The following is a 13257-nucleotide window of genomic DNA, read 5'->3' as shown; positions in this document are numbered from 1 at the left end:
GGAGCAGCTAGAAGAATATGGAAAAAGTATATTTGTATGGAATACCTCTGCTAATATGAACTGTGAGCTCTGATTCGGTGAATGAATATGTGATGGTGCAGTTATAAAACATGTTCTTTAGACTAACACTAGACTCTCTAATTAATAAATCCAGAAGCCCTTTGCTAGTAGCCCAGACCTGTTCATTTAACCACAGAATGTGGGCTCTGGCATGTCACTGTCTAAAGACAAAAGGACGATTTTCTATTGTAGCTGGATGGGGCAACGCTCTATCCAGATTTTCCACATTCAGAGCAGACTGCCTACTCCTGAATTTAAGAGATGGGTGATGAGCCTAGACTATGACTGGAGCACTGATTAAGGGACTTCGGGATGGAGATGTCTATGGACTGTGCTTCCAAGGTGAGCGACTAATGTCTCTCACGACAGAGTACAGTGTGCCTAGAAATGCACTTAGCCCATTAAATAGATCTTAATACCAGATAAGTGTAAAACACAATGTGATCAACCTTCCAGATGAAAACATGGCAGAAACAATGCCCCGGCCGCAAAAAATAGAAGTGGTTCGGACCCATCCTGACTCATTATCATTCTTTAGCTGGATCGGACAGCACAAGAGAGTCAAACTACTCACTGTAATGATACGCTCCGACGGCTGGAGACTAGGCCCTTAGAAGAGGATGGGTTGCAGAAGAGCAACAAGTTTTCAAGCCGTTCCGCTTATGGAGCTTCATCATCAGTTCAACAACAATGCCAGAAGGAATGGAAATGTCCTTGTGGGAAGGTTTACACTGACAGTAACAATGGATGCTGGTACAGAGGACACATTTATGAAAAGGCTTCCAAGGCAACCTGTACTTGTGGAGGACCTATTGGTTTCTCACCCGTTTTGTCTAACGTCAACTTTGAGGACAAAATATTCACTTGCTGCCTAATATATCCCACCCATGGACAAGTGTCACAATAACAAGATAATCAGTGTGATTCACTTGATGATTCATGTGAGTATAACCAGTTGGTCATAATGTTATCACTGGTGATCAGGTGTATTTACATCAACATGAGTGTGTATTTGAGTCTTGTGCTCTTTTTTCATGGGTTGATTGCTACCTGTATGTCAGAGTTTGTCTAGTTGGAGCAGGTCAGTATCTTAGTAACTGTGGATTTGCATGACCAGAAGTCAGCAATGAAAATTCCACTCTCATGAGTGTGGCTTGTTCTTTGGTTTGAAATGAAACTCACTAGTAAACAACATTCTGACTTCTCCTTTCGACTGCACCAGTTCAACGCTTGTGAAACCGAAACTGCTGCTCAGTGCTACTGTGACTGACTCTGATTGCAGGTTCCTTCTTCTTCTAAAACACAGTTAACTAAGGAGAAACATAAAGGATTCCTCAGATTTTTTTCACTGAATAGTTTTTTATAAAAGACAAATCAGGACTTTCTGTTTTTGAAAACATGTCGGGCAATTTACAAATTGATCCACAGATTATTCTCTGCGACATGTGTACAGGGGAAGACAGGAAACCAGCACGGAAGAGCTGCATGAAATGTGAGATCTCAATGTGTGTCCAACACCTCGAGGCCCACCTGACCACACCTGTGCTGCTGCAGACTCATCCTCTGACTGAACCCATGGATTTGTCTGAGACCACTAAATGCCCGCAGCATGGCAAACTCCTGGAGTACTACTGCTTGGATGACATGACCTGCGTGTGTGTTTCCTGTGCCATTGAAGACCAGCACCGCCTACACAATATGAAGACCTTCGCCACGGCTCACAAAGAGCTCCTGGAAAAGCTGAAAGCAGAGCAGCAGGCCTTACAGGTGAAAACAGAAGATGAGAACGGGAGTCTGGAAATGTGGGAGAAGAGTGAAGGACAGAAGCTGAGTAGCTGTAGTTTGCGTCTCATTGAAGGTGTGACTAACCTGCGTGACATTTCCCTGACTAGTGTCCAGAGTTCAGTCTCTGCGCGCATGGCGTCCATAAAAACCAGCAAGAATAGCATGCAAGCAGCGCAGGCCGAGAAGGACACATTCAGATTCCTGCAGATGTATTCTCAGGTGCATCAAGATGTGGAAACAGCCAAGGCTGTGGATCTGAGGAAAGGGCTGGAGCCTGGCAGTGAACGTGACAAACTGGTCCAGGAAATAAATCAGGATGGTGAACAGATGATGCAGCAAGCAGGAGAGTTCTGGTGCTCCCTGTTGACTCTGGTTGACCCTGAAAACCACCAGAAGCCCTTTGCTAGTAGTCCAGACCTGTTCTTTGAACCGCAGAATTTGGGCTCTGGCATGTCACTGTCTAAAGACCAAAGGAAGGTTTTTTACAATAGCTGGCTAGGGGAACCCTCTGCAACTCTTTTAATCAGTAACACAGAGACTATTCTCAACTTTCAGAGGTGGACGGTCAGTCTCTCCAACGAGTCTGACTGGATAGTTGGTTTATGTTATAAAAAGTCTTCACCCTTGAGGGGTGGACCCATCTATGGACTGTGCTGGGAAGATAACGAATGCTCTGTCGCATCATCCATCGCTAAGCAGCCCAGTACAAGATCCGCTTTTAACACACCTATGATTGAGGTTGAAGATAAGGCCACACTGCGACCTGAAATGGTGGAGGTGTTTTGGAACATGGCTGCCTCTACACTGTCCTTCTACAACAGAACCGGACAGTACAAGAGGGAAGAAATAATCACTATTGAGCTGACCCTCAACAACTGGGACCTGGCCCCATTTGTCCATCTGGGAAAAGGAAGAGCCCAAAATAGACCCCAGCAGCCAAGAAGCCTTGTCTGGGCTACTTACGCCGACACCTACAGTGGGTACAGACAACAGACAGGCATCATGCCACACATCACAGAGGTGGTTTGTGAGCTTTGCTAATAGGTTGGATTTTGATGATCATTACATTTTCTGTCACTTATCAAGAATCTGTGTTATTGTTTGGTGTTAAGTTGCTGTCAAATCAATACATTGTGATAAATTATAACAATAGATATCACACACAGTAGGCAATATATCTTCAGCTGAATGTCTTTACACTGAAATACTATTTAGCTGTGGGATTTTCCTATATGGTAGAAACACTGTCATGTTCTGTCAGTTCTTCTTCCACCTGCCATTGTCAGGTGTTTGTCTCCATCTGCTGGTTTTGAATGTGTCACAGCTGAATATCTGATTGGTGCTATTTGCTTCATACACTGTAAATAATCTAATCAATAATAAAGCCAGTCAAATGTTAAGATGTGGGATGTTTTTATTGATTTGATAAAAAGTGAGGTGAACACTCTGCATTTGAACGTTTGTGTTGGCAACATAAAAACTACAGAAAATAACAAAGACATCACCTAGGAGCAGTTTGAAATGTTTAAACTATATTATTTTTATACTTCCTAGGAGCGACCACTTACTTACTGCAGCCAGACTATTACCACTCACAAATGTGTACGCCGCCAAAATAAACCCAGACAGACTTTGGTATTTATTAGGAGCAGCTAGAAGAAGATGGAAAAGAATATTTGTATGGAATAACACCTCTGCTAATATGAACTGTGAGCTCTGATTCAGTGAATGAATATGTGATAGTGCAGTTACAAAGCATTTCCTTTAGACTAACACTAGACTCTCTAATTAATAAATCATTAAAGTGCAAAACCTGATAGATGGAATGGTTGACTTTCTAATTAGCTACAGCACTTGCATACATATTTAGGTTTTAAAAATAATTTAAGACATTTCTATAATTTTATAGGTCAGTGACAAAGGCTTACAGTATGAGCTCTGCACAGAGCTTAACATGTCGTAGATACTGTTTTTGAACAGAATTAGATTTACAAAAATGTAAGAAAGAACAATTAAGGTCCTTGTGTTGGAATGATGAGACTGGAAATAGCTGAGGCATTAGTGCTCTAGCTTACATCTTACTGGCATTTGAAACACTTTTATGGGAAACAATCAGGGCCTCAAAGATTCTGTTTGTGGAAAAACATTTCTAAAACTCCCATTAAAATTTCTGTATCAAAAAAAAAAAGAAAAAAAAAAACTAATAAGGATTAAAAGGGCAGTATTTAAGTATTAATATTCGTGTCTGCTTACTTGTGTTTACACACGACCGGTGCACAAAGCATCAAAACGTCTGCGAGTCAGACAGGCAGTGTAGCAGGCTTCTTTCAGTCGATGAAGCTGGATGTTCAGCTGTCGTTGCCAAAGACAGTGTTGAGCTGCTGGGTGACCCTGATGAAAGTCGTCCTACGGCTCAGCTCCTTCAGCTTCCCTGCCCCGACATAGGTGCAGGTGGAGCGGACCCCTCCCAAGATGTCCCGTATCGTCACATCCACCGGACCTTTGAATGGAACTTCCACTGTCTTCCCCTCAGATGCTCTATGGGCATAAAAACACACCGTCAGAAAATGGCAACTGTGTATGTGGTCAGTTTCTCTCCTTAAATACCGATATAACTGACCTGTATTCCGCCACGCCTCCTGCGTGCTTCTTCATCGCTGTGTCGGAGCTCATTCCATAAAACAGCTTGTATTTCCGGCCGTTTTTCTCAATGGTCTCACCCCCGCTCTCTGAATGGCCAGCCAGCATACCGCCCAGCATCACGAAGTCGGCTCCAGCACCTGAGAGTCGCAGAGAAGGTGGAAAACAAAGAGTGAGTGTTTTAGAACAAACAATTTAAGGGTTGGATTTCAAGCACACCGTGCAAACGTTAATACTACTTGCCAAAAGCTTTTGAGACGTCTCCTGGGCAAGTACACCCGCCATCCTGTGTGAAAGAGAAGAGACAAAACGAAAAATATGTTTATTATGGCTGCATGTTCACAGCCAGGAGGAAAAGATAAGGCTGCACATTCTCAGGGTGACAATAAATCCGACAAATAAGACTGACCCTGGGTACAGAAAAGTGGATGAAAATACACGGGCTATAAATCTTTTTGTGAGCTAGTTACATTAATTAAAGATAGATTAAGGAATATTTGCTATCATACTCCTCAGTTTAAGGGAAAAGTCAATGGGGAGTTATGGGTTCAACTATTTCTTGGACTAGCGCAGTTACTTCCTGAAGCATCAGCAGGTTGCCATGGTAAAAACAACACTACAGTAAGTTACTGTGGCTAAAATGTTAGACCATTCCTTTAAAGGTCCACTTGGAGGTGTCTAATGAGATTGCAGACTGCAACCTAAGTATAGACTTTGCCTGACTTCTGATTTGTTGTACTGCTTTTGCGCCAGTGTACTTCCATTAACCCTTAGATTGTTGGAATACAACCAAGAGAGAGGCTACAGAGACACACTTGCTTGCGGGCCTCCAAAAAGTAAATATTGATCCGTAGGAAGGATCCGGATTGGTCAAAAGGCTGGTGGAGTGAAAATGGGTTTTCACTCCATTACAAAGGTCTCTGTGCTCTGAGCTACTGCAGGGACAAAAGTCCACTCCATATGTATTTACATGACGTTCATTATTAAAATGATATCTCATTCCTGCCAACAGATCTCCCTAAATCCTTTACACTGGACCAGGGGCTGCATAGAAATTCTGTTCAGTGATGGCTGTATTATTACAGCAGTGAGTCACTCACAGAGATGATGTGGCCACCCAGGCCGTGGGCTGCATCTGCACACTCAATCACCGCGCTGAGCTGAGGGTAGCCAACCCCGGTCTTCTTGCGGGTGGTGCACACAGAGCCTGAAGAGGAAGACACACAGTAAAAAGATGACGTTTTTGAAGTCTGCAGTCAAACAGGAAACAGCAGTGTGCACAGTAGAGATTCATGTAAATGTGCCAGGAATGGGTTTGTGTAGCAGTGCAGACATAAGCAAAAAGTACATAAGATGGAACTGTAATAATATTTTGTGGCTGTAATGAGCACAGTATAAAGATGGATGGTGGAGCAGCTCCTCAAAAGCAAGTAGAGCTCCCCCTGGTGACTGGCTGCAGTATAGGTCATAAGCTCCACCTCCTCTATGTTAGTGGATGGGACTTGGGCCAAACTAAAACACTGAATTTCACGTCAAATACATTTTGTTTCAGGACGGTTTCTATCATTTTAGATAGTTAATATAATGTTGATGCTTGTGTTCGTGTCATTTTTTTGAATAAGTTTTATTTTAGTTAGTAATTTGACGCAATAGAAACAGGATGTGAGATAATGGGCAACCGCTCTGTAAAGCAGTCTGTGGGACAGTGTTTAATCTAACATTTCCCTGCAACTAGTGGAGGTAGAGCAGAGCGCAATATTAATTAAACGAAAACACGATATAGTGGGTCTTCCACTCTCGGAAGATGTCGCTGCTCGTATCCCCAGGAAAATGGCGTCAGTTTGGCCAATGCAAGGACGTGGGGACGCATTGTCCATATTTATACAGTCTATGGTAATGAGTCATAAATTACGCAGTGATCACCTGGTCCGATGCCTACTTTGATGATGTCAGCCCCAGCGAGGATGAGCTCTTCCACCATCTCTCCTGTCACCACGTTTCCTGCCTGAGAAAAATAAACACAATAAAACATTACCGCATTACTTACCTGGGACCCTCTCGTACAGTAGTTCTAAAGCTTCACCAGGTATCTACTGACCATAATAGTGTGTGAAGGGAACTTCTGCCTGACATCCTTGACAAAGTGGACGAAGTGCTCAGAGTAGCCGTTTGCCACGTCTACACAGATGTACTTGAGCTGTGGCACTGCCGCCAAGATGGCTGAAATTCGATCAAAGTCGCCGTCACCGGTACCTGTGCTGACGGCTACACTCTGGGCAACAAACAGAAGAAGGAAGCGAGTTGTGGTATTACAAATTCTATTGGTTACATACACCTTAAACGAAGGAATACATCATATTTAGCACTTTGAGTACCTCCAGGCATTCAGGATGCTTTGTCGCAAACTCCGACCAGTCATCCACGGAATAATGTTTGTGGACTGTAGTGAAGAGAGTGAACTAGTGAAGGAGACAATGAACATTATATTAATTAGGATGTTTATGCAGAGATACAGATCTGCCAGGACAATCAAATCCTTTCCTTTCCATGCGGTGATGGACAGAAGAGTAACAGCGATGCAGTCATACACGTGATCTGAGTGCTGTTGAGTTGATTTTGATTACGACAAAATGGCTGCCGTCTGAGAAGCGAGATTTTTAGATTCAGCTATTGTGTCTGCTGCAAAAGATTTTTGACAGCCAAAGATCAGTTACAACCGATTGAGACATTTGTCGAGGAGCATACGTCACATCACTTGTCACTTTGCTCTGATTGGTTGTGGGAATATCTAATTGTGTGCAGTTTTTTTTTTTCTCTGTGTCAGCTGAGACACGGCCCATAAGGAAATAATAATGCCGCGTAACTTGCGATAAGAATCAAGTCTGGTTACGCTAGGCTAGTGTTGGAGAGGTTAGGTAAAAATTTTGGTTCGGGTTGTGGACGGTGCAGTGACACCTAATGGCCACTAGGGGGCAGCTATTATAAAGGCAACGAAGTGCAAGTGAGGGTATGAATGAATACAGCTACGAAATATTTCTGTGTATGTGTTTTTGAGGCTTGTCCTCCTTATATGCATGCAATAAAATGTTGACAACATAGACTTAACTTAGGTTCACCGAGTTTTCTAATAGTTCAGGGACTATTTTCATTATTTTTCCTTCCTAAAATGAACATGGCAAATGAATGAAAACGATGATATCAATTTCAAAACATCCTATGTACAGTAAAGCAATGCAAAGCGTACGTTGTGCAAAGCCATGGCCATCTCAAATGTCCCCACGGTGTCCATGTTGGCAGCAATGATTGGGATCCCTCTGTAGTTGCCCTTGGAGTTCCTGAAGGTGAAGCTCCTCATCAGATCCACCTGCAGTAGACAAGGACAACAATGCTACTTTTTCTAAGGGCCTGTATACCAAAAAATTGTGTGCGGTTAATTGCCATGCACAATTTAAGTACAGAAAATGGAAGTTTAGAAAAACAATCCACAGGTAGGATTACCCACCTCACTCCTGGATTTGAGAGTGCTCCTCTTGGGCCGGAGGAGCACATCTTTGAAGTCCAGCTTGATGTCATTCTCAATGCGAGGCATTTTGGAAACAATGTTTACTGAAGCCCTTTGCTCAGGAATGTGGGTCTGTGAAAGGCAGACAGGTTAAATGTCAAAATGGTTGCTTTGTGTTTTGTGTCTCTGTTTCTGTAACTCTCTTCTTCTCCCCCAACATACACCCATATGATCACCGTTACGATGCAAAGAAGCAAAAAAAGCAAACATCCGTCTCTATTTCATAATTGAACCAAAATCCTCCAAAACTGTTATTATTACGTTGTAGAAATGTAATAAGGCTATTTTTTAGCTAGCTAGCAAATGCTTAACTCCTCTGCAAAGATCACAAGAGCGTAGCTTCTTTAGCCCCGATGTCAAACTCCAATGTTACACTCTCTAAAAGTGCATACATTAATTCCGCATTATGTATTTGTTATCTAAGCAGAAGCTAATAATTAGTCAACGAATGAAATATCTTACACGTTTAGCAAAATAAAGTACCTACCGTTAGGAAAGTATGATTGATTTTGTCTCGCAGCCTGCCACGGCTTCCTTTCCACTGTGTGCGCGGGAAGCTTTACCGTGGCGGACACCGACCGACAGCCCCTTTGTAGTTTTTCAAGGGCTTCAGCTTGTAGGCAGCAACAGGCCAAAGACTACAAATACGGATGCGGCTTTACGCCGCGTTGCGACGGTGTCGTAAAGATTGTTTTATGTACACGGACAACACATTTCGGCGTTCTTATGTTTGGATGGTGTTTGCGGGGACACACGATTATGTTAATTACATTTTGTAGGTTTTAGACGCAAATTTAAGTAATTAAGTCCGAAATTAACCAAAGCGGAACGGTTGACATGGAAACATGGAGGCGGGAGGATTCAGCGAGAAACACAGGAAATAGGCGCTGAATTTCTACAAGAGGAGGAATATCGAGTTTCTTTACCAAAAAACGAGCCCGAAACTGTATTTTTTTTCATAACGTAGCTTCGGAAATCATATATTCCACCAACTAAGAAACGTTTCCAGGGAATTTTCTAAAAACAAGTCAACAAACATGCTGATCAAAGTGAAGGTAGGCATATCAAACATTACGATTAGCCCCTTTTAACATTCAGTATCTGTATGTATTTATCTCTTATGGCTGTAAGTTATACCCATCATAAGTTAACTTATTTCTTTCTCTTGATCACAGACGCTCACTGGGAAGGAGATAGAGATTGACATAGAGCCCACAGATAAAGTATATAATGATCTTTTATTCCTCGTTTGTTATATATGGACACAGTAGCACATGCTATTTAGTATGTGCTCGCTTTAATAACAATTCATTACCATCCAGGTGGAGCGGATTAAAGAAAGGGTGGAGGAGAAAGAGGGGATCCCTCCCCAACAACAGAGGCTGATCTACAGTGGAAAACAGATGTAAGATCCCTTTTCTTAAGTAAAGGATAAGGTTGTGATTATGTTGTTAACACATTACACAAAATGTTGCCCGCTGTCTCATACAGCTTGTTCCTTTGTGCTAGTTGTTTATTTGAATCCCACACACTATACTGTTCACTATACTGGAGCGGTAAATGTTTACTAATGCACCAATTTATTTCTGCTCTCTAGAAACTATGTATGTACTATACACCGATCAGCCACAACATTAAAAATGCCACTGACAGGAAAAACGAATAACATTGACCATCTTGTGACAATTCAGTGGTCTGCTGGGAAACTTTAGGACTTTACTTAGACATGTAGCACCCACCTAGACCAGACCAGGCACCCCCACCCCATAGCAATGACACTCCTTGATGGCAGCAGCCATCCCCAGCAGGATGCAGCCTGACACAGACACACACACAAAAACGCTTTAGGAGCAACTCGCACAAGGTGTTGATCTGGCCTCCAAATAGGACCCAAAGGCCCCCCAACATTGTGTTGCCAGATGCCACAGGACACCCTCAGAAGGCCCATGTCAGTTCTCTGATGAGTCATAACTGTTTTGGAGGAACAAGGGATAATCATAATGTTATGCCTGATCAGTGTATATTATGTATTTCAATTAAAATATTTAATCACATGATTGTCCATACCTTACGTGCACTTAGTTCTAAATTAATCACCCATTTAAAATGTCTAAATGTCCCTTAAAGATATATTTTTAAAGTTTTAATATTCTTACCAACATGGGAGCCAATTAATATGCTTGCTTTTTGCAAATGTATGTTACTATTATTGCAACGATCCAAAACCATGACAACTATTGTCCAGAATATTCTCCAGAATAATTTCAGAAGTAATGCATGCTGAACAAATATGTTGCATCTACACTGCAAGTCATCCAGTGTCGTCTGCCTTTGGCGAAGGCCCAGGAGGGCAAGCAGGGGGTACTTTAGACTTGCCGAACTCTGGTCGGAACTCAGTTCACATCGACAGTAAATCGATGTGAAAGGAAAAGAAGAAGAAAAGAAGGAAACTATCTTCTTGTCGAAAGAACCATCTGGCAGGAAGCTGTAGTTGTCATTCAAAAGGCCCTTTTCTTTTTCATTCCCTTCTCAATGAGATTTGTGTCTGCTTGCCATCCACTATGTTAGCGCTGAATCAGGTTGGTCCGAGGGTCATAATCACATAATGCACATGCCTTTAGATTATTATTAAGTTAACCACGACAGCCCCGGCAGAAACAAATCTGCTTAGGGTGAGTGCTACAGACAGAATAGGGAATATGGTGAAGTAAAAAACATATACTAAAATGTGGAAACCCTGACGGTGTTCATTTTTTAACAGAGGGATTTCTGCTGTCTCACGACTTCCTCTTTCCTCTTTTCTCAGGAACGACGAGAAAACGGCAGCAGACTATAAAATCCAGGGCGGCTCTGTTCTACACCTGGTGCTTGCCCTGAGAGGAGGACACGTGCGCCACCATCCCAGAAGCCTCTTCTCTAAGCCTGCGTTGTAGCCGTCACTACAAGGCACAGCTTTCATTTTAGCCTACACGAAGCAAGTACGCCGAAGACGCACCGCCGCCGGATGCGCGAATCACCAGGTGGTTTTGTAGGCAGCCATTTCCCTACAGCCAAACGTGTATAATCGCGCCCCCCACTGTATTATATATATATATATCGCCACGGAGAGACACTCCACATATTAAAGCTGCACTGGCAGAAAAGTTGCTCAAAATTAAACTGAGCTTTTGCTTAAGATTTACAACCCAGAGTGAATTTGGCTGCTATGGAAACTACTGTACACTGTTCAAGAAGCCGTACTCTGTCTGTGAAGTTTGATTTTTGTTCCACTCATGATAAAACAGAGGGAACTGTAGTTTAAAGCTGCTTCAGGGAAATGCATCCTTGAAAATCTCTGACATTTTTTTTTTTTCCACAAATTGGCCCAAATAGTTTAATTATCAGAGCCTAGTTGGTGTGTCAGCGTATGAAAATTCGTTTTCTCTTGTAAAATACTGATGTAGCTCAGATTTATGTCTAGAGGATATTTAAAAGAATAGTTCCACATTCTGGGAAATGCACCCACTCGTCCTTTAGATGAGAAGATCAATACAACTCTTGTATCTGTCAATTATATACGGTGTAATGTTATAATCATCGGCTTAGCAAAAAGACTGGAAACAGCTAACTTGTCTGATTGCACCTCAAGGTAACAAACTTCATCCGCGAGAACCTCTAAACCTCACAGATTCATCTGGACACTTTCTGGACACTTGAACTCTTTCTAGTCTTTGTGCTACCGGGTGCAAAGCGCTAATCCAGCTGGCTCCTGGTTGTAGCTTCAATGCTGTATTTAACAGATAAATGTACGAGTTGTGTCTTCTCTAACCTTGCACCTGGAAACCTAAGTAGTGAACTATTTCTTGAAGTGAAAAGGATAATTAAATGAAGTGTTCTGTGGTTTTGGATCCTCCTTGTTCTAAATCTCAGACTGGGCATGCCCAGTCACGATGATAATGTTTTGCGTAATCAGTTCTTTTGCACTGCATTTTTCGTTGTTGCAAAAAGACACAGTTTACACGGATCCTGTTTGGTTGGTTTCTTTATTCAGAGAAGCAGTGGCTCCCCTCAGTGGGTGCTGAAATGTGTGGAACTGAGTTTGAATTACTTTTGTCAGTAGAATAAACCTAAATGCTGAAAATATATGTCTTCTCCGTGTGCTCAGTAAATATACATCGATCACTCGGAACATTATGACCACAAACCTAACCTAACCCTTTTTGCCGTCAAACCCGCCACCTGACACATCGAGGCATGGCCTCCCCTGCACCTCTGAAAGTTGGATGTGGTATCTGGCAGCAAGATGCAACTTGTGCATTGCACAAGTCCTGCAAGTGGCGGGGTGGGGCCTTCATTGATTTGACTTGATTGTCTAGCACAGTCTCTCCGGGTACTCCGGCTTCCTCCCACCATCCAAAGACATGCTCATTAGGTTGATTGGTGATTCTAAATTGGCCGTAGGTGTGAGTGTGAATGGTTGTCTGTCTCTCTGTGTTAGCCGATGGACTGGCGACCTGTCCAGGGTGTACCCCGCCTCTCGTCCGATGACAGCTGGGATAGGCTCCAGCAGACCCCCGCGACCCTTAACAGGACTAAGCGGGTACAGAAGATGAATGAATGAATGAATGTCTAGCACAGTGGTTTTCAAAGTGGGGGCGCTAGGGGGGCCTCAGACAATTGGAGGGAAGATAAGGAAAAAATTTAAGAAATAAAAAAAATATAATTATTTTTAATCATTGTTGTAAAATACAATCTAATTATTTTTTTAAATAAGTATCATAAAATATAATTATTTTACATAATTCTTAGTAATATATCACATATTATATATATCATATATGATACATTATTAATATATCAAGAGACCAAAGGAACAGACCAACAGCCCTGCTGTGCAGGACACTGCTGCAAAAAAACCTAAGAACTCCTGGCCAACTAAAATCAGAAACTATGAGGCAGCACTTATGCTAAACAAATGTAATAGTTATTGAATAGTGAATAAAAGTAAGAAAAAAACATTGTAAAAGTTGATGTTTCTTGACATATTTTGTAGCATTGTCTGTGGGTTTGCAAAGGGGGTCCTCAGCCAGAAGCTAATGCTGTTTGGGGGGCCTTGGCATGGAAAAGTTTGGGAACCCCTGGTCTAGCACGTTCAACAGATGTTTGATTGGACTGAGATCTGGGAAATATGGTGGCCAAGTGAAAAATATTAAACTCATCATTGTGTTCCT

The 13257-nt window shown here is 42.3% G+C and overlaps 2 protein-coding genes across 2 annotated transcripts; one reads left to right on the top strand and one right to left on the bottom strand.

Annotated features, from left to right (window-relative positions):
• Positions 1-4167: 4167 nt before the first annotated feature.
• gmpr2 (guanosine monophosphate reductase 2) lies at positions 4168-8593 on the bottom strand. The gene is made up of 10 exons (XM_084546134.1): positions 8535-8593; positions 7988-8119; positions 7730-7849; positions 6861-6944; positions 6584-6757; positions 6409-6490; positions 5586-5692; positions 4729-4771; positions 4466-4625; positions 4168-4383 (listed from the first exon to the last, which is right to left on the bottom strand). The coding sequence occupies exons 2-10, from the start codon at positions 8072-8074 to the stop codon at positions 4194-4196; spliced, it is 1047 nt and encodes a 348-aa protein (XP_084402260.1). The 5' UTR covers positions 8075-8119; positions 8535-8593; the 3' UTR covers positions 4168-4193.
• A 312-nt stretch (positions 8594-8905) lies between these two features.
• nedd8 (NEDD8 ubiquitin like modifier) lies at positions 8906-12184 on the top strand. The gene is made up of 4 exons (XM_084556278.1): positions 8906-9102; positions 9223-9270; positions 9370-9452; positions 10854-12184. The coding sequence occupies exons 1-4, from the start codon at positions 9085-9087 to the stop codon at positions 10978-10980; spliced, it is 276 nt and encodes a 91-aa protein (XP_084412404.1). The 5' UTR covers positions 8906-9084; the 3' UTR covers positions 10981-12184.
• Positions 12185-13257: the final 1073 nt, after the last annotated feature.

This window comes from Chelon labrosus (assembly GCF_963514085.1).
Source record: "Chelon labrosus genome assembly, chromosome: 1".
Classification (NCBI taxonomy): Eukaryota; Metazoa; Chordata; class Actinopteri; order Mugiliformes; family Mugilidae; genus Chelon; species Chelon labrosus.
This window is presented reverse-complemented; position numbering and strand designations above follow the sequence as displayed.

Coding starts and splice junctions, on each gene's coding strand:
- nedd8 (XM_084556278.1), top strand. Junction 9,271..9,369: donor ACATAGAGCCCACAGATAAA/GTATATAATGAT, acceptor ATTACCATCCAG/GTGGAGCGGATTAAAGAAAG. Junction 9,453..10,853: donor ATCTACAGTGGAAAACAGAT/GTAAGATCCCTT, acceptor CTCTTTTCTCAG/GAACGACGAGAAAACGGCAG.
- gmpr2 (XM_084546134.1), bottom strand. CDS start 8,074: ATGCCTCGCATTGAGAATGACATCAAGCTGGACTTCAAAGATGTGCTC. Junction 4,626..4,728: donor AGACGTCTCAAAAGCTTTTG/GCAAGTAGTATT, acceptor TGCGACTCTCAG/GTGCTGGAGCCGACTTCGTG. Junction 4,384..4,465: donor GGAGGCGTGGCGGAATACAG/GTCAGTTATATC, acceptor TTATGCCCATAG/AGCATCTGAGGGGAAGACAG.